At 35.8% G+C, this 22,011-nt stretch overlaps 1 protein-coding gene across 1 annotated transcript in view; it reads left to right on the top strand.

The window, feature by feature from the left end:
• The window catches only part of Cftr (cystic fibrosis transmembrane conductance regulator (ATP-binding cassette sub-family C, member 7)), a 142,997-nt gene that overhangs the window by 50,387 nt on the left and 70,599 nt on the right, over positions 1–22,011 (top strand). Inside the window, exons 8-12 of the mRNA XM_013019916.1 lie at positions 1,116–1,174; positions 3,388–3,634; positions 5,418–5,510; positions 9,683–9,865; positions 13,005–13,196. Of these exons, the coding sequence (XP_012875370.1) occupies positions 1,116–1,174; positions 3,388–3,634; positions 5,418–5,510; positions 9,683–9,865; positions 13,005–13,196 (774 nt within the window). The remainder of the gene's footprint in view (positions 1–1,115; positions 1,175–3,387; positions 3,635–5,417; positions 5,511–9,682; positions 9,866–13,004; positions 13,197–22,011) is intronic.

Here is a 22,011-nt window from a genome sequence, read left to right as displayed (position 1 = left end):
ATCTCATTGTTGCAATGGGTCCACCTGTATCCCTATTTAAACGATTTGTTTTTCCCCTTCCCCTCCACAAATTATACCGACATTAAATACAGTGAAAGCAGGGGTTATACTGTGGGGGAGGGACATATTTTTAAAAGTTGAATTTCATGTTATACAAAGTCAAAAATAAAATGTTTGGGGAGACTTTGTGAAGGTAGATAAATCATTAAATAGAAATAGAAATGTGAGGTACATCAGGGAATATATTCCACAAGGGAAAATATATTGAAAAGAAGACCCTTTGTACAAATATGGATTATTACAAAATTAGGATGTTTCAGAACTACTGGCACTGTCAGCGAGTTGCAGGTGTGTGATTGGAACAACAAACCAAATGCTGAAGTGCTAAGTCCATTGCCATGTAAATAGAATAAAAGAGTATTTATTTCCCAAACATTAATGCTCACCTGTTTTTGTTATGCGTTTCACGATAAATCCAGGAAAAAGAATTGCATTTTCTTTCCAGAAACATCTTTAAAAATCTCAAGATTGTTCTGTTAGCAAAAGCATTTTTTGTCTTCCTTCCTTCCTCTCTCCCTCCCTCCCTCCTTCCTTCCCTCCCTCTTTCCCTCCCTCCCTCCTTTCCTTCCTTTCTTCCTTCCTTCCTTCCTCTCTCTTTCTTTCTCTCTTTCTCTCTCTTTCTCTCTTTCTTTCTTTCTCTCCCTCCCTCCCTCTCTCCCTTCCTTTTCTCCCTCTTTCTTTATTTTTATCCTTCCTTCCTTCCTTCCTTCCTTTCTTCTTTCCTTCCTTCCTTCCTTCCTCCCTTCCTTCCCCCTCCCTCCTTCCCTCCCTCCCTTCCTCCCTTTCTTTCTTTCTTTCTTCTTTCTTTCTTTCTTTCTTTCTTTCTTTCTTTCTTTCTTTCTTTCTTTCTTTCTTTCTTTCGTTCTTTCTTTCTTTCTTTCTGCAGTAAAAACTGAGAGCTCCATTATAAGGCCTATGAACACAGACATAGCAAGGTGATAAGGAAGTTTCCAGACTATCTAGGTTCTTCAAGCTTCACCATAAATTCATGGCCAGATCATTTGTAGGGTTGACTTTTCTTAACATTGGATTTATTTTCTGTCTCTTTTCCAAAGATGAAATCTATCCTTCTGAATCTGTATTTCCCTTTGACCAATTTTGATAGCAAATATCTGTAACTTGCACAATCCAGCATGAAACTGTTACCTGCAAAGGCTGAGAAGAGCTGACGTAAATATAGGAATATAGGAATTGCTCCTACTCAAGAGAGCAAATATAATGTTCTAGAAGGGAATGACAGGATACTTTCCAAAGGGAGATTGTTTTAGCACAGGACACAATTGAACTGGGCAAAAGGCCAGTTCAAAACATCTCCTCTTTTATTGCTTTTTGGTAATAAAATCACTTTCTTTTTTTATAAGAAACTAATAAAATATTTTTATGACTCATAAAATTTAGCAGTTTTATTATATGGTGGGTAGTTCTTTCTGGATGGTTCTAATTTTGGATCCATTACTCTTTTCTGCATGACATCATCTTCCTATTTTTCCCTCAACTATGTTAATACGTTTAGACAATTTTGACAACTTTGTTAACATTTTTGTAAGCGGCATTCACAGAAACTTTTAAGCCCATGTTGTCATTTAAGCCTGAAAACGCTGTAGGGAAGTATAGGGTTTCTCTTTTTAGATCTGGTCATGTTAAATCAGAGGTAAAAGTGACTTCATAAGATGTCATAGCTATAACTCACAGAGACAGGGCTCAAACCAAGGTGAGATTTTAGAATCATAATCTATCTTCAGTACCAGGTTACTGACATAGGTAAACATCAGACTTTTTTAGACTAACCACAATCTAAGTTGGGCACTTTGAACTCCATTTCCATCAGGAATGTGTGTGTGTGTGTGTGTATGTGTGTGTGTGGTATTTTGGGTTGAACTCAAGGCCTAAGGCTTGAACTGTACCACTTGCTTACACATCTAGCCCCTATTTGCATTGGTTATTTCCAAGGTAGGATTTCCAATATTCTCAGGTGGTCTGGGCTATGATCTTTCCACTTGTGTTTATCCACATTACTGAGGATGACAGGCACACACCACCATTCCCAGTTATTAGTTGAGAAAGAGTCATATAAACTTTTATTCCATGGCTGGCCTGATTTTTAAAATGCAGATTCCCTGAGTTCTATCCACTGAGAGGAAACATTGATTCTCTGGAGTATACAGCATGTAGAAGTGCCACTAAATACCAGGTGCCCTTATTCCCTCTGCCACAGCACAGTTACTGATTCTTTCTTCTAGAATCCTTTATCTATAGTTTTATTGCTTCTTCCCTAAGCAAAAGTTGGGTGGCAAGGACCACAAGTGACTCCAATTTGTAAGGCAGTGGCACTAAGCTTGAAGGCAACGTTGCTCACAGTATCTGTCTGCAATTCCTGTTTCCCTTCTGGATGACTTAAGCTTCATCTACATAGTCAGAATCCTTTATATTTACATTGGAGTCTAGAAGATTAAAAATAAGATGTAGTGTGATTGAAAATATTTATACTTAAACAAGGGAGATTTGATGTAATATCTATTCTCTTAATCTCTTAGAAATGATTTGCAACAGTTTTTAAAAATGAAGCTTCAAGAGACCTACTGCAGATTCACTCAATCAGTTTTTCTAGAAGTGATCTTATTTAAGGAATTTGTTGTGTTATTTTTATCCTTGTAAGGTTTTAGAATCACTCCTCTGTGATATATGTTATTTCAAGTGTTATTGAAAGCTAAGCTAGAATTTGTAAAATGTTAAGATTCGGTTAAGTAATCACAAAATAGTCTTTTTCTTTCATAAATTTTTCAGTACTGTCCTTCTCACACTTAATTAATTAAAATATCAACAAAGGAACAATAATCACCAGTTTCATAAATTTTTCAATTAATAGTGAGGTAAAGATATAAAAATGTGAATGTGATTACATTATTAGCTATAATTAAAGATTATATATACAGCTATTTATGCAAAGCACTGGTACATTCATTATTTATTGCTTCTTAGATAAAGTCACTTAGGGCCAAAGAAGTTTAATAACTTGTCCATGGTCACACAGCTCATGTAGGAGCCAAGATCAAAACATAAGCAGTAGGCCTGGAATATAGCTCAAATTTGAGGCCGTGAATTCAAACCTAGATACCAGAAACAAATAAACAAACAAAACGGCAGAAAGACTCTAGGGTTCATGTTCATATTTTGTGTTTCAATCTATTTGATATTTCAAAAATAAAATAAAAATATTTGATCAATAACAAACAATATCTTTGAATATGTTGAATATAAACAATATGTTTGATATCTGAAAAATAAAATCACGTCCTTCACCTTTTTTGTTCTTGTTTTTTTTTGTAGAACGGAACTAAAGTTGACCCGGAAGGCAGCCTATGTGAGATACTTTAATAGTTCAGCCTTCTTCTTCTCTGGCTTGTTTGTGGTGATTTTGTCTGTGCTTCCCTATGCGTTCATCAAAGGAATCATTCTTCGAAAAATATTTACAACCATCTCCTTCTGCATCGTTCTGCGCATGGCAGTCACACGACAATTCCCAGGGGCTGTGCAAACATGGTATGACTCTCTCGGAGCAATAAACAAAATACAGGTAATGTACCATAACCAACCAGCACACATCGTGATTCTGAAACAATTTAGAATTGTTCTAGCAAGCAAACCTCCAGAGATAAATTCTTGGTCTTGAACCTATTCAAGTATGAAATTCCTTTTGTGGTTTAATGAGCTCTGGCGAAAGGCAATGATGTTCTGAGAGATTCTCAGAAGTCAAAAGAACTGTAATATCTCTGCAATCTGGAGACTTTCATCTAAATCCTCGGTGACTATATTGGCTCTAATAAACTTTGTAAATGTGAAAACAGATTGAAAAAGAAATGGTTCTCTAGAAAGTTAAACATACCAGCCAGTCTTAGGAATGCTTGTCTTAAACTTTTCCTAGCATTTTCTTGGCCGGGCTAATAGGTGACAGTGGCATTTTGTGCTACATTAAGCACTTAAAACCCAAGCAGAGTTTTCAGGTGATGAGACTTAATTTATACAAAGCTAATTGAATTAAGATATGCTTATTTAATAATCACATAAACTGTTTTGTTATCATTTAAAAATGCATCTTTAAACATCAAACCCAGAAATTAAGTTACTGTGGCAGAAATAAAAATAAGTAGAAAAGGTTGAATCACTTTTACTTAGTACTTATTTTATTTTAGTTACTACTTACTTATTTACTGTTTACTATTTATTTCTAAGCCAAAGATGGCAGATAGTGGCTATCACCTAATATTGGCTCTTAGATCTGTTGTGTTTGTATTTCACATTTTAAAATTTGGAATTACTTGCTACCAATTAAAAAATGGAGAGATGTCAAACATATACACATATATACAAAAAACCATGGCTTTCACCTTTTTTGAAGAACTGAAATGCCTATCATTTGGGTCCTCTTTCCACTCAAGCTAGGCAGCTACCCTCCCACAGAGTACCTCCCCTGCCCAGTTCATCAGCCCTCTTACTTACTTAGATCATCTGCTTCACCTTCGGGACTGAGTGTGAATCTGTGTTGAATCTGTGAATTAGGCAGTGGTGACTAGAGCTTAGAATTATATTGGCCCTGGGAATAATAAGTCCTCCATATCACATCTAAGTTCCTCTCTCTTTCTCTCTCTCTCTCTCACTCACTCACACACACACACACACACACACACACACACACACACACACACATACTATCAGACAGAGAGACTGGGTAAGAGAGAGATAGAGACAGCTAGAGGGACAGAGAGAAGGAAGGGAAGAAGCCAGGCAAGGATCACCTGTTCAGCTTTTTCTCACAACTTTATTTGATGAAGACTTTAGGGTGCACAGACTTAAGTCTTCTATTTCTACTTTCCTTAGGAAATGTGTAGTTAAATCTTGGATAGAATTCTTTTCTTAGAACATACTGGAGCCCTTGAAAGCAGTTAGGTGATTTTTTCATACCTTAATCCTTAAAAGGATGCAAATGACTCCTACCATGAAAATAAGACATTTTCCCTCTGTCCTCACACTAAATGCCAGCAAATGAGTATGTAGTTCATGAATACTTTGTAAGTTCATTGCAAAGATTAATGTGTCATAGTATATAGATTTAAAAATCTAATATATGAGTTTCATAAAATAGAGCATATTTACAGGGCATGTTCCAAATAGGATGAATTCTAGAACTTGATGAAATAACTCAGTATTCTCTTAGAAAGTTATTTTAGTATGGAATAACATGCAACTTAATTGATAAAATCCACATATAAGACGTAGCTCTGTCGAATGTAAAACAGATGTAGTACTGCTCTAATGCGATTTTGATTTCACACTCTGCTTTTACTCTTGCTAACAACTAGGATTTCTTACAAAAGCAAGAATACAAGACACTGGAATATAACCTAACAACCACAGAAGTAGTGATGGAGAATGTAACAGCCTTCTGGGAAGAGGTGAGAATTTTACTGTTTTCTCTAGATCACCCTAGCCTTTCTTCTTTGTGAATCTAGATGTCATGCTAATGGAAAACAAGGCTAGCATCATAATCTACCTGCTAGAACTGGGATGAGGGACCACTCTACTAATTTTAGAAGGTAAGTATAGACCCAAGGAAATTAATCCAATATCATAACCTCTATGTCTTCCTAATCATCACAAGTCAGGAAGTACTACAAAGATCACAGATTTTTATTTGGGGTTGTAATCTTGTCTCTGCCATTTACTCTTTTTATAATCTAAATGGAGTTGCTTAATTTTTGGTAGCATCTGGTTCTCCCTTTGTAAAATTTGCTGTGAAGACTAAGATGATTTATATAAAATTCTCACTCAAGTCACATACACTAAATGAACGGTAACTGAATGAGCTAAATGAACTTAATGAACATTAACCTTCCCTGATCCAGAGTTCTGGTCCAATGTTTCTGTATGCACTGGTCACTAAATGATGTAGGCATATACCAATGTTCTTTGTTTAAAACTATTTTTCCTTAATTTTATTCACTCTTAAAAATGACCTATTACCTTACTATTAGAAATGATAATATATAGAGCTGGGAAGGTGGCTCAATGGTAGAGTGCTTGTCTCATATGCATGAGGCCCTGGGTTCGATTCCTTGGCACCACATAAGCCGAAAAAGCCTGAAGTGGTATTGTGGCTCAAGTGGTAGAGTGCTAACCTTGAGCTGAAGAGCTGAGGGACAGCTCCCAGACCTGGAGTTCAAGCCCCATGACTGGCAAAAAAAAAAAAAGATTATATGCTTTCCAAACTTCAAAGAGTAGTATTTTCTGGGTGTGACGGTGCACTTCTGTAATCCCAGCACTAAAGAGGTACAGGCGGGAGGATCATGAATCAGAGGCTAGCCTGGGATACACAGTAAGACTCTGCAATTTCAATTCCAATTCCTCTTTTGCTATTTTTTTCCTGGAAAACATTTATCAGTTTTATTAGGCATGTTATTTGAAGAAACATATGTTGTAAGATTCATGCATTTGTGGGTTCAGTGTTAATTTGGGCCTGTTATGATTCTAAGAAAACCTTTTTCACTTTCTGTAATTTCCTTTACCATTTTCTTAAACTTCCAAAAATTTCCCAATATCCTCTGTCAGAATCTGTAATACATTAAACAATAGAGATCATTGCCACATTTGTAGGTTCCAGCTTCTCAATGCTTAGAATGACTTTCCATTTAAATGATTCTTGCTCACTCAACCTTACCAATCTTCTCTCTTTTGCTGATGAGCCTATCACTTCAGTGGTGGTGGGCCACAAGGTCCCCCTTGAACATCCTCAAACACTTCATGTTCCCTTTGGGTGATTTCACTTGGGCTTCATCGATGCCAGAATATTGATGAGCCTCTAAAGCAAATCCCTGGCCCCAGGTTCTTTCCCAAACTTGGGCTTCCAATATTTTTACACTCCCCAAGTTTCATTATCCCACGTGCTCCAGTCTATTCTCCAAGTCCTTTGACGGTATCACCTGAGAGTCAGTTCACTAATGCATTCCATAGCTTCCCCCTCTTGCCAAACCTTCGAGGAAACATTCTATTTATACATTAAGAAGATTTATGTAACTAGTACAGGTTTACTCAACTAGCTAGCTCAAAGCTACAGGGTTATCCTAGGTTTCTCTGTATCCAAAGCCCTTTCCAATTCATCATACTGCAATTTATTTTTATTTTTAACTTTTATTTTATTGTAAATTTTATTTTATTTTACTGTACAGAGGGGTTACAGTTACATGAGTAACGTAGTGAGTACATTTCCTATTGAGCACTGTTACCCCCTTCCTTCCCGACCTCCCCGACTCCTCCCTCCCTGAAGTTGTAATTCATTTCCAGCATAGTGTCTTGTGAGTCTCATTGCTGCTGCAATCCTGCATTTTTTATCTTTTAGAAACATTTGTATTATCTTTATGTAGTTGTACAAAGGAGTTGCCATTCACCAAAGCAGTTTATGAATATAGTGCTTCTTAATCAGTGTCACCCCTTTCAATGTTCTCACCCACCCCTCCGACACCCTCTCTGACTTCATTTCAGATTATGTATTGAAATTGTTTTTGCCATTTAACATAAAATGCATCTTGATCTGTGTCATCACTTCAACATCTTCACCCCCCCTTGGATCCACCCCTTCCTTTATATTTCTCAATTACGTGGTTTAGAGAGTTAATTCTTGCCTGCAATTTATTTAAGTGTTGCTTTGCTGTGTACAAAGTGAATTCCCATATATTACCTCATTTATTGCCTCAACAACTCAGGACATTGAAACTCAGACTTATAAGCATTTTTCAGATTTTACTGATCCTGCTGAGAAAATGACACAGAGACAAAGGGTATCATAACGGCTCTCCCAACTTTGGAAGAGGACTCTTAGACAAGTAAAGTGCTCAGTAGGACTAGAAATCAAATAAACACAACTACTACTGTAAAATCCGACTTCCTGCTTGAAAGTACTGCCACACAGAAAGACAGAAGCAAAGTGCAATAGGGTTGATTATCACTGAGGGTTCCTGGGAACTGACATTTTCTTACACTCCTAGAGGAAGACTTGGGACCATATATTGAAAGACTTGAACTGGTACATAGCTATGGAAGTTCCCCTTGAGAGAACTGAGACTAAACAATAACTTACACACATGTGTATAAAATTTATAAACACAAGATTTATAGCAAACTACATGCAGCAGTTATTAAGTTAGAAAGGAGCGTGTCTGGTTGAAAACTGTTCACACTTTATACTCTGATATTATTTTACACTTAAAATTATAGTAAGAAGAATATTTAAACTGGGCGTGGTAGCTCAAGCCTGTCATCCTAACTGCTTAAGAAGAAGCAATCAGGGATCGCAGTCTGGGACTGGCAGAGGCAAAAAGGAATTTGTGAAGTTTGGTAGAATGTGCATGTTATCCTAGCTACTCTGGTAGCTTAATGGCTAGGTGTAGTGACACATGCTTGCCATTCCCAGTGATGCACAGAAGCGCAAGTAGGAGGATCACAGCCCATGCCAACCCCAGTATAAGTGAGATTGGACTTTGAAAATAATAATGTAAAAAGGGCTGAAGGCATGGCTCAATTGTAGAGTGCCTGCCCAGCAAGCACACAGCCCTGAGTTTAGTCTGCCTGCTCCAAGGAAGCATATTTAATGGTATAAGTTTCATATATAATTTTTATCAATGTAAAAATTGAATTTGACTCTATATATGAAAATATATATGTAAAAGAATAGTGGCTTATCAACTGAGAGGTTAAATGTAGTTATTTCTCAATGTTAAAGCTACAAGTAATTTCTATTTTCTTTTAACTGCTTTCCTATATTTTTCAAATTTCAATAATCTTCTATTGATCCAAGTCTTTATGGATAAAAGTCCTGTTTCTAAGCATGACCATGTAAGTCTATTAACAGCCAGACACTCACCATTCCTGGGAACTATTCTTTTAGCTTCAATGCATACATATCTATCTTCCTAAACCACCTGTAACCATATTTTGGTCTCATGAAGTCTCACTTCCCTACTTCAGTACCAGCATGTATGTCATTGACTTGGTCAAGGCTGAGCCAATTTTTCTCTAATGCACTTTCAAAAGAATTTGCTGCAGGTTTTAATTTTAACACAAGACATGTTACAAAATAAATTTCTATTCAAGGATCATTCTCCCATGTCAGATTTCTGAGTTAGTCTATAATGCAGACCGATGTTTACTAAATCAATAATAGATATATACATGAATAGATGCTGGGTGCTCATATTTATCTGTAATCACATTATTAAACAATAATATTTATGTACCGAGCCCATAAAAGAAAGAATGTCTGTGGGTGCCTCCTCAGATATACACATATAATTTAATCTTTAATTAAACTTAAATGTAAATTAACTTGATAATAAGCAAAGCTCTGAGAAAAAGTAACAATATTTGTATTAAATACTGTACCAATAATTTTCAAATGTTTTAGGTCATTTGCTCTAGAAACCTTGAGTTTTATGATTACATACTATAAAGTAATAATGTATATTTTATAATGAATCATGTGCCATGTGCTTTTTGAACTATTTGTATATAAAACATATCTATTGAAAATATGTGAAAACCTTGCTTCTACATTTTTTATTTTTATTTTTCGCAGGGATTTGGGGAATTATTTGAGAAAGCAAAATTAAACAATAATAACCGAAAGATTTCCAATGGTGACAGTAAGCTCTTCTTCAGTAACTTTTCCCTTCTTGGTACGCCTGTCTTGAAAAATATCAACTTCAAGATAGAGAAAGGACAGTTACTGGCAGTTGCTGGATCTACTGGAGCAGGCAAGGTATCTTCTTTTCTTCCGCATCAATAATAACTGGATTTGCTATGCATTTTCCTCCTTTTTTTTTCTAGTTTGTAGTTTCAGAGTGTATTTTGAGGAAATTCTCCTCCCTCCCTCTTTTATTGTGTGGCTCTACTGAGGTTTGAAATCAGGGCCTCATTATTGCTTGACAGGCTCTCTGGCACAGAGATATGCCTCTAGCCTTGTTTTTTTATCTGGTTACTTAAAAATAAAGGATCTTACATCCTATTTGGGCATGCACCCGGGCCTCTACTCACCTATTTTAGGCTTCTTGTTCATTGATGGGTCATCAGCCTGCACCACTGAGTACAGCTTCCCTTCATTGGCATGGCAGCTCATGGACTTGGCACTGGAATTGTGATCTTCTCATCTCTTTCTCCCAAGCGGAGTTACAGACATTAGAGACCTGAGCCTGGCTTTCCTTGAGTCATCTTATAAAATGCTGTTAGTGTAGGAGTTTGTACAGTGAATATTCTTGATGGAAAGCTGGCCTGGGACATTTCACTGTGTCGGATCGGTTTTGTTTTTTGTGTTTTTTGTTTTGTATTATTTTTTAGTATGGCCTTAACCACACCTGAAGTTCTATGGCCTGTGGATGAGAGATGCTTGGGTACCACAGCATCTCTAGTGTGTCTTCTTACCTCACTGTGGTGCTAAAGCTTAGTCTCACAAGACTGAGCATCATATGTGCAGAATCAACACTTAGTTTATGTTTTTGCTTATATTTTAAGAAAAATCACAAATGCCTGCAAAGAGTTATTTAAACATTTTGGAATTTGAGAAGATATGAAGTTGAATGAGAATAATAATTGAATATAAATACATTTCAACTACTGAGTATACATACATGCTGAGTTGGCTATCCATATCTGTGGATTCAGTGACCTCATATTCAACCATCAGTTTAAAAAATAGGTGTATACTTTTTGGTCATAATTTATAATACTATATTAGTAATACAGTATAACAACTATTTATATAATATTTATATTGCACTAGGTATTGTGAGTAATCTAGAGATTTTGTTTTAAGTATATTGTAGGATGAACACAGGTTATATGCAAACATTATATTATTTTATATAAGGGACTTAAGGACCTATGGGTTTTGTTATTTACAGGGGGATCTTGAACCAGTTCCCTAGGATACCAAGGGATGAGTGTATTTTGGTTTTATAGGGAAGTCTATGTATTTTTTCTAGTGGTTATCTTTATAGTAGCATATGAACAATATTTCATTCTCTTTATAATTTTAATTCATATGAGCTCTGGAAAAATCAATGGTGTTAATGCTTTTGCTACCTCCTTTATTTCTATTTACTTTTAGGAGTCGTATAATCTTTCTTTTTAAAAATTTTTATTGTATAGTTAGTGTACAGAGGAGTTAGAGTTACATAATTCAGGTAATGAGTACATTGTTACCTCTTTCCTCATTTTCCCCCAGTTTTTCCATCCTAACCCCTCCCCAGAAGTTGTATCATTCATTTTCAACGTAGTGTCTAGTGAATATCACCGCTGCATTTGTTCACTTTTTTATTTTAAATATATATTTTATTGTAAAGATACTGTACAGAGGGGTTAGAGTTACATGAACAAGGTAATGAGCCCATTTACTATCAAGCATTGTTACCCCTCTTTTTTTCCCCCTGCCATCCCTTTCCTCTCCACTTCCCCACACCCCTAACCGTCCCCTGCAAAGTTGTAATGTTCATTTTCAACATAGTGTCTTGTAACATCTCATTTTTACAATGGGTCATCCTGTATCCTTATTTCAGCATTTTGTTATTTCCCTTCCCCTCCCCAAATTAGAAAAATGCATATACAAGATTCAAGGCACCGGAATCAAATATAATGACAACAGGGATTGTGCCATGGGGATTTGTTCATTCTTTGTCCCATCATTTCTGTGCTCTTCTTTACCCTCCCCCAAACAGATACATTTACATATAAGACAAAGGGCACAGAAAACAAAACAGTGACAAAAGAAAATCAGAAAACAGAAAAAACTCTCTGTTTCCATTTCTTGGAGTTTATTTTGACAACATCATTTTATATGATTATATGCACATAGCTATTGAGCCATTGTGATCCTCCCCTAAGAACATCCTCCTTTGGTCTCGCTGTGTAAATGTGTAGAGTCCTGTATAACTTATCATGTTTTTGTCTTTTATTCTCCAGTTTGTTTACTTGTAGATGTATAGTCACATTGTATTTAAAGCAAATGCAACCTATATTTCTTTAGGTCTGACTTACTTCACTTTACATAGTTTTTTCCAAGTCTTTCAATTTTCTTATGAATGGTACAATCATTCTTTCTGATGGAAGTATAGAATTCCATTGTATATTATCTTTCTTAATGTTTATCTTTGTATTGTTAAACATTCTTATGCTTTTTTGCTGTCATTTGTTAACTTTAAATGATATCCTTTGACTTCCCACTTTTCTTGATAAGGCCAACACCAAATTTTTTCTCTGTACCTCACATCTGTATAGTTTCCTTTGTTTTGTATACTTACTTTTTATTCATGCTTTCTTCTAAGACATATATCATATTTAGTATCTGTTCTTCAATATGGAAACTTTAGCTGTGACTTCACTTTCTGGTCTTGTTCACTGACAATTTTTTGAAGCTCAATCTTGGATCATATTTTACTTCAGGAAACTTATTGTTTGAATATTTACTTTTTAGCCTGGTATTTGTTATGAAATAAAGATCATTCTGTACCTACTTTGCAAGATTATTGTGAAGAATACAAAACAATATAATTAAATCATATAGAAAACATCCAGCACAGAATAAGAAATTCAACAAATGGTTTGTGGTGACAAACCATCACAGATCTAAACCCATCTCAGCAATATGATGTAGAAGTCTCTCCCATATAAACCTTCCTCCTAATACATGTCACATTACAATGCTATGTTCTCTTTTATTCCCTTGGTATATACTATGCATATCATAGTGTCTGGATTAAGAATTACCTCAAGCATTTTGAACCAAAATGAATGAACATTATCTTTAGAAGTTAGAAGCAATACCTTTATTTGGAATGGAGGCAAAGTGAATACTGATTTCAGTGGTGTGATCAAACAATTTAAATAACAATCATTTTCATTTCCAGACATCACTCCTGATGATGATTTTGGGAGAGTTGGAGCCTTCAGAGGGTAAAATAAAGCACAGTGGAAGAATTTCATTCTGTTCTCAGTTTTCCTGGATCATGCCTGGTACCATCAAAGAAAACATTGTTTTTGGTGTTTCCTATGATGAGTATAGATATAGAAGTGTCATCAAAGCATGTCAACTGGAAGAGGTATGCAATTATAAGAAAAAATTTCTAGTTAAAAACATAAAACCTCAATACCAGTCAAGTTATGTGGTTTGCTTTTTGTTCAACTAGTCAATTTATAAATGTTGAAATTTCCTATAGGGAGTAAGCTATTATGAATGGACTAATTACTAAAATACATGACCTTGATCTAATAAGTTTGCAAATATATAAAATAGATGAAATATATTTGTAAAATAATAGGCTGGCTTGATCATAATAAATCTCATTTTGAAATGATAGGAATTTTATTCACACATTAGTGAGACAAAGGTCCTAGTGGGTATTTACATAGTCTGTTGTTTTTATTCCAAAAATTATATAAGAGGAAGAATTTAATAATTTTAATGACACCATAAAGCACTGATCTACTATCAGATAATTAAATATAAAATTGTTTTATCATAAAAGATATCTTTGACTTTGTATGTATAATCTCCAGTGACTAAATTTTTGAAGTAGAGGCAAAGCAAAGAGTTTGGAGTTGATTATTTTTATAACAATTTGGAAAATGGGCAAATTTATTTGGAAATATACAGTATTGGTTGGTAAATTTGTATGATGGTAAGTTCAATAATTATTTATGTAAATGTTAGGACAGGAGACATATAATTATGAGGTTTATTATAATTGTCTAGATGGGGATCCTGATTCTAAACCAGTACCATTAATCGACGACTTTTGGTGTTAGGGGGTTCTTTTACCTCATAATTTCTGAAAAATTTCAATGAAAATAAAGTGAAACATAAAATACAGCATACAAAAAGATAGTTGTACATTAGATAAGGCTGTGTACAGATAGACATGTGTGTACTGACTCATTGAACAGTAATTTCCTCAACTACTTTTATTTGTCTGTGTGCTTTTATAACATGACAAAAAGAAAAGGCTGTCTTATAAAAAGCTTTGGGTTTACTTTGAAGAAGATAATCATTATTCCTCAAAAGCCTTTCTTCTAGGAACAATATTTCACAACCTGGAGGTTTGGAATGCCCTGGGTTTGATACCCAAATATCTAAGTGTTGCTAGAGAACACAAACATTTATCTGGTAGGGAGGTGGGACATTAGAGTAGTGGACCTTGTTTTATTTTTTATGAGTAGAACGATGTTAGCAGGGTTTTGGTACATTTTATTATTTTTGTTTTGAATATATATTCTCATATAAATGCTTTTATAAAATGATAGCTTGTATCCTCCTGGTAAATTAATTAAACTATATTTAACCCCTGTGTAGTGTAGGTAAATTAGTAATAAATTTAGAGCAATGAATCTGTTATTCATGTAACAAATATTTGCTAATTTTTGAATGCTGTGATAAGTCCTGAGAACATCAGGTTGAATACACCATAGTCTAGTGTGTGTGTGTGTGTGTGTGTGTGTTTTAAGAATTCATAGTAAAGCCAGGCAATGATGGCTCACGCCTGTAATTCTAGCTACTCAGGAGGCTGAGATCTGAGGATTGTGGTTCAAAGCCAGCCCAGGCAGGAACGTCTATGAGACCCTTATCTCCAATTAACCACCAGAAAACTGGAGGAAGTGGCTCTGTGGCTCAACTGGTAAAGTGCTCACTTTGAGCTGAAGAGCTAAGGGACAGTGCTCAGGCCCAGAGTTCAAGACTCATGACTGCTAAAAAAAAAAAAGAAAAAGAAAAAAAAAAGAATCCCTAGTAGAATGTTCTACTTTAACAATAAAGTAATGCATGAATTTTATAGTCACCAAACAAACACTAATGAAAGAAGCAGAACATATTCTTCCTTTATTTTGATATTATGTCTAACCTTAAATCATTTTTATAATTTATCTTTAAATGTTTAACATTTAAAGGATAGGACAACAGCTAGCAATCAAATTCCATTTTTTTCTGTCTGACTCTCCCTCCCGACAGCCCTAAGCAACCAGTAATATACTTTCTATCTTTATAAATTGGCCAATGCTTAACCTTGTACATAAAAACAATTAACTGTATATAGGTCTTTATATTTAAACAAACTTTCAAATTAGAAGCCTATATATCTATATTAAACATATCACATGTGATGTGTGTTTTGTATATGTTGTTCTTTTCATGTGTCTGTGTCTTTATTGAGACTTGAATTCACTGCCTGGGCATTCACTGTTCTTTCGTTTCCTCACTCAAGGCTGGCTCTCTACCACTTGAACCACAATTTTGCTTTCAGCTTTTTTGTTGGTTAATTGGAGAAAAGAGTGTTATGAACCTTTTCTTCCCAAGCTGGCTTTGAACTGCAATCATCTCTCAGCCTCTTGAGTAGCTAGAATTATAGGGACAAGACTCAGGCACTCAGCTAGCATATATTGTTCTTATCTGGCCAGTTACCTGGTAAATTCCTTGAGCATAGTAACTCCAAAACACATTACTTTGATTTATTGTACTGAGCACACTGGTAGAATAGTAGATTCTTGCAGGATGACTGTTTAGGGAATGTTTTGAAGTAGGCATGTGGGTTGAAAAAATTTTGCTCAGAAAATATTCTGTGAGTCTCATGGTCTCGAGTTTATGTAGATAGCTACATGAGAGCACATGATGTCTGGAAATAACAAATAAAAGGAACAGACAGTGCTTATCTATCTTGAAAGCCAAAAATCAAATTTCCCCCACTTTCCAGTGACTTTAGAGGTACTACTTATTTTTATTGCTTTATAAATGTTCTCATCTTTGATAAGGTCCAATGAGAACCAGAATACAGAATAATCCCTGTGTGCCAAAGGAGAGTTTTTTTAATTTCTTAAACATGGAGGAATTTTGATCATAGAAACATCAGATAACTCCAGAGTCCTTGATAGGTCAGCAGCTGGTGCCAACCCAAGAATCCCTCAGTATAATCTCTGTGCAATCCCTGTCACAAATACAAACATTCATGACTCACTGTTTTCGTTTTGACTGTTGAGGCTGATTTGTTTCTTAATGGGTTACTTCCAGACTTGGAACTAGAGATGAGGACACAATAGTCTCTTCCTCATTTTTGTGTTTTTGTTCAGCTCGAACATCATCAAAGCCCTTGTGCTTTATAATCATGTCCCATGTCATAGAAGCAGGCAGTAGGTGTAAATTTGTCTGGAGAGGAAAAAGCATACGTGACATAGTTCACATAGTTTTCTGATTTCAGTTTGTTGTTGGAAATTATTCACTTAGAGAAATAGTTCAAAGACATTATCGCAGGGAAGGGCATGGAGATAGTTCTGTGTTGATAGAATAATTTGTAATATGCAGCCACAAGTGGGCAAGTTAGGTTCAGATTCTTCACTGTTTCCTCCTCTTTTGGAAATATCTCCATGTACTACTTTTCAAACCTGCAAAAGTTGCAAAGTAATAGCCATTTTAGAAATTCCTAGGCAACTATGTTTATTGCAGCATTATTTACCATAGCTAAGATATGGGACCAATCCAGATACCCCTCAGTAAATGAATGGATCAAGAAAATGTGGTATATATACACAATGGAATTCTATGCCTCCATCAGAGGGAATGACACTGTCCCATTTGTTAGGAAATGGAAAGACTTGAAAAAAATTATATGAAGTGAAGTAAGCCAGGCCCAAAGAAACATAGATTCCGTGGTTTCTCTTATTTGCAATAACTAGTATATGTCTGAGACAAGCAGAAACAGTCAGATAAACTGATGTTAGGTGAAATGAACCCTAAGATAAGGACTCAATGGTTTTCCTTTCTTGCTATTGCTATTGCTAACATATTTATAAGGTGATTTTTTTTTGTTGCTTTGTATGTCCCTCCCCCAGGGTATAACCCGTGTTTTCACTGTATTTGATGTTGGTATAATTCATGGAGGGGAAGGGAAAAAACAAATTGTTTAAATAGGGATACTGGTGGACCCATTGCAACAATGAGATGTACAAGATATTATGTAAAAAAATGAACTTTACAACTTTGGTGCTGGGAGGGTATGAGGGGTATGGGGCGAGAGATGGGAAGGGATGGGATGGGGAAATGAAGGAGGCAACAATGCTTGATAAGAAATGTACTCATTTTGGACATGACAATTTATACTTCTCGTTGTTGCATCAGGTCCACCTGTATCCTTAAACAACTGCTTTTTCCCCCTCTCCTCCACAAGTTATACTGACATCAAATAAGTTGTCATGTCCAAAACGAGCTTTACAACGTCGGTCGGGGGGGGGGAAAGGGGGGGAAGGAGAAGGGTTGGGATTGGGGGGGGGGGGGGGAGGCTGGGAAGGGATGTGAAGGGTAAACCAAAGGAGGAGGCTGCAATGCTTGGTAAGAAATGTACGCATTATCCTGCCCATGTAATTGTAACCCCTCTGTACAGTATGTTCACAAATAAAAAATAAATAAATAAATAAAAAGAAGAAAAAAAAAGAAACAATTGCAAGAAAGAAAAAAAATTTAACCAAGGATTTTAGTTGTTGGAAACAATTTGTAGTGTATTTGGAAGGCCCTCGATAACAGTTTATTTAGTTGAATGGAAATAAATTGAAACAGTTCTTCTTTGTAAATTGAAAAAAAAAAGAAATGTACTCATTACCTTGCTCATGGAATTGTAACCCCTCTGTACGATATTTTCACAATAAAAAATAAAATAAAATTTAAAAACAAAAAAAAGAAATTCCTAGGCAAAATGTTAGTTATCCCTACATCCCTGTGGCCATTAACTTATCCTTCTATTTTTTTCCATATGGCCAAACTTCCATAGAATCCTCCTAAATATTTATAACTACTGTAACCATATGTACTAGCTTAAAGAGAGGAAACAAATCCTTTGAATAGGAGGATTGGATGGGGGGGGCGGGGGGAGGATGGGAAGGGGAAACAAAGGAGGAGGCTACAATGCTTGATAAGAAATGTACTCATTATCTTGCCCATGTAATTGTAACTCCTCTGTACAGTATTTTCACAATTAAAAAAAAGAGGAATCAAGATAATTGAATCCTAGTTAACTTACTTGTTCATTTGTTTACTATTGATAGAGAGTCAGACTGCCCACATATCACCATTATTATTCAACCATATTAGTTCTATTGCTAACAGGAAAAGAATTGTAGGAAGGCTAGTGTTTGGTGAAGAGTAATTGAACTGTCTACTCACTGACTCTTCTGAAAGTACCTGGGTTTGGAGAAGTAATTGGCTTTTATAACAGTGTGTGGCAGGAATAGGAGTGGGGAGTGCGGAAAGTAATTTTATTCCACAAAGCTGCTGAGATACTATTGAAACCACAAAATGATTCGCATGAAGTAAGTATATGTCATGACAGTCATTACAGATCCATTGTAACACAAATATTTACTGTGTACATTGAAGGTAAAAATCTCCATATGTTTTCTATTTTACCACTGTTGATAGGTTTTGTATATAAATTACTAGAAGGAAACAAACTGAGAAGAAACTTGGCAAAAATTCACTGAAGAAAAAAATCTGGGAAGGGAATTGGCAAGAAGTGTGAAAAATACTTGGGAGGAAAATAGCAGACAGACCTTAACTGTTCTGGAAAATAAATTCCACCATGTAGATACCATATGACTAATTGATTTCAAATTTGACCTCTGGGTCTACAGATTTAGCCAAAACTAACCTGAAAGAAGTTGAGACAACCTCTAGTAGTCAATCTATCAATGTAGGAGAATTTATGGATATTCTGAAAGTACTGAAAGAAAAGAGTAGCCATGAGACAATGGACATCTACTAGAGTATTTGAAACATATTGAACTATGTATGTTCCCTCAACCAGAATAAGGTAGAGTGATTCTATCTTGAACTATCTGCAATTTTCTCCTGATAGATGATGGAATTGGAAAGCATTAATACTTATTTTGCTATAATGGGAGGCTAGAACAGTTATTTCATACAGTTATTGTACCAGGAATGCTATAGTGTTTCATGAATTATACTACCATTTCATTTTATTTTATTCGAGCCCCGAGATTTACAAAACAAATGCTAGTTTACATCTATGAATGATGTGTTCATGTCAGCATTGGGCTATACACTTTACATGAATTGGCCCATTCAATCTGTACTTTCCATTTGTCGAGTAACAACTTTTCCTTGAATTTGCAGTCAAAGGGAAAATAGGCTGATTACAAAAGTACAAACTAAAATTCTAGAGCTAATTATTAGGTTAACAAAGAAGAGTTCTTACGTCTCCAAAACCAAAATAGCCCAGAGATTGCCCCTCCTAGTAAAATGTGGGCAATTGAACAGAGCAGTACCATATACATATAATTATAACTGTCTGGGTCCAAGTTATTCCATGAATAGATAATGAAATTAGAACACTGTACCAGGCACACATTCAAAACACAAAATTTAAAGTCATAGTTTAGAAAGCATACATATATCTTCCCAGTGTTTTAGCTTGCTTTAAGAACCTAGATTCTGAGCTGGGCGCTGGTGGTTCACATCTGTAATCCTAGCTACTCAGGAGGCTGAGATCTGAGGATCATGGTTCAAAGCCAGCCCGGGCAGGAAAGTCTGTCAGACTCTTATCTCCAATAAACCACTAGAAAATTGGAAGTGGCTCTGTGGCTCAAGCGGTAGAGTGCTTGCCTTGAGCTGAAGAGCACAGGAACAGCACCCAAGCCCAGAGTTCAAGCCCCCTGACAGACCAAGAAAAAAAAAAAAGAACCTAGATTCTGGATTCAAAGTTACCTGAATTGAAGAGGATCAAGGAAGCACTTAAAGAAATTAAGAAAAGATTTTTACCCCTAAAAAAGACCTCTGGCTAAATATAACATCTGTAACTAGATCTGGACATACCTTTTGGTTTCTGATTTTGTAGAGAAATGTTCATAGAGAGTTTCCCAGGAAAGGAAGTTTCTGAAAATTTAATATGTCTTCTCTGGAAAAAAAGCCCTTACATACAAAATTGTTTTATCATTATTTCTTTTCCGAACCAAGTCTATAATAAAATTAAAAGTAATTTTCATTCACAGGGTTTGATTACCCTTGATCCAGATTTGATGAATTAAAAAATTGATATCAGCAAATCTCTGTTGAGATGATACTTTGGGCACTGCACAGTGTTAAGCCCTCTGCCTCCAAGTATAACAAGGATTCCTATCAGTAATGAGGTTGTGGTTTACAGATATGTCAGGGAAGAGATACATATTTATTCACTAAATACAAATGCAACCATTGAACCAAACCCTGGGGATATATCGATTACCAAGACATAATACTTGTCTCAAAGGACTTTTATTCTAGCGGTGAAGACAAAAAATAAAAGATCAGTACAGTTTAGTAAGTTGTATGATATTGGTTCATATAGAGTACTTATTAGGAGGAAGTAATATTACAACGGAGAGATGATGGAGGAGCAAAAATGTTCTCAGTGAGGAGATCACTCTAGAAAGAGAACAGAATATATGCAGACTGGATCTTAAAAGAGTATAGTATATTCAGGGAATTATCATCAGTTCTGGATGGCTGAGATTCAGAATGAAATGAGCATGGATTCAAGACAGTTATTGGCACATTGTGGGAGCTATTATAATTCATTCTGGCTGGAAACGAAGGGCTGTATGGTGAGCACTGAACTGGAATAGGACTGTTCTATCAAGAAGAATCTCCCTCCCATTAAGGAACTTGAACTTCCATGAAACTCTCTGGAGGGGTTTTAATTTGGGAGTCGTGATGTAATCAGATTTGTATTTTGCAAAGATGTGTCTGGCTCCAACATATAATAGGGATAATTAAAGAAGGGGCAAGGTTGGTGGCAGAGAGATCTTTGAGAAGGTCATGGCAGTGGTTAGGAGAGCATGGTGATCTGCTAGGCAGGAGGAGGTAGGGAAAAGAGCACATTGCCTTTGAGTCAACCAGAAAACACAATGGATCAGTCACTATATAATATGAAATGTAAGGAAAAAGTTATGCTTCTGTGTGTGTCTGTGTGTGCGTGCGCGCGCGCATGTGCATGCTAGATAGCCATGGGGCTTAAACTCAGGGCCTGGGCACTGTCCCTAACCATTTTTTGCTCAATGCTAGCAATCTACCATCTTAGCCACAGCACCATTTTTGGTTGAGTCTCCTCAGCTTTCCTACCTGGGATTGCTTTGAGTTGTGATCCTTAAATCTCAGCTCCTAAATAGGTTGGACTACAGGTATGAGCCATCAGCACCCAGTAATGCCAAAATGTTGTAACATTTATTTTATGTAATTATTTTTTTAATTTATAGCCAGTTAATTGAGGTATAATTGACACACAAAATTATATGTATTTGTCATGTACAATGTGAAATAATTACCATAATCAAATTAATATGTCCATTAATTTTCATAGTTATCATTTGTATATGTATATGGTAAGAACTTTTAAGATCTACTCTCTGAGCAATTTCCATCATACAGCACAATCTTATTTAATATCATCACCCTGTTGTACAATAACTCTCCATTACTTACACGTCCTGACTAACTTTGACCAGCAGTGGGAAGGTTCCCATTTTTCTTTCCTCATGCATTGTTTTTTCTTTTCTTTTCTTTTTTTTAATTGTGAAAATACTGTACAGAGGGCTTACAATTACATGGGCAAGGTAATGAGTACATTTCTTATCAAGCATTGTTGCCTCCTCCTTTGTTTCCCCTTGCCATTCCTTCCCATCTCCCACCCCCCAATCCCCAACACCACCCTGCTGGCCAAAATTGTAAAGGTCGTTTTTCGGCATAATGACTTGTACATCTCAGTGTTGCAATGGGTCCACCTGTATCCCTATTTAAACAATTTGTTTTTTCCCTTCCCCTCCACGAATTATACCAACATCAAATACAGTGAAAGCAGGGGTTATGCCATGGGGGAGGGACATACAAAG

The sequence above is a fragment of the Dipodomys ordii genome, unplaced genomic scaffold, assembly GCF_000151885.1.
Source record: "Dipodomys ordii isolate 6190 unplaced genomic scaffold, Dord_2.0 Scaffold48, whole genome shotgun sequence".
Classification (NCBI taxonomy): domain Eukaryota; kingdom Metazoa; phylum Chordata; class Mammalia; order Rodentia; family Heteromyidae; genus Dipodomys; species Dipodomys ordii.
Note: the sequence above shows the minus strand (reverse complement) of the source record. Positions and strands in the feature narration are given on the sequence as shown.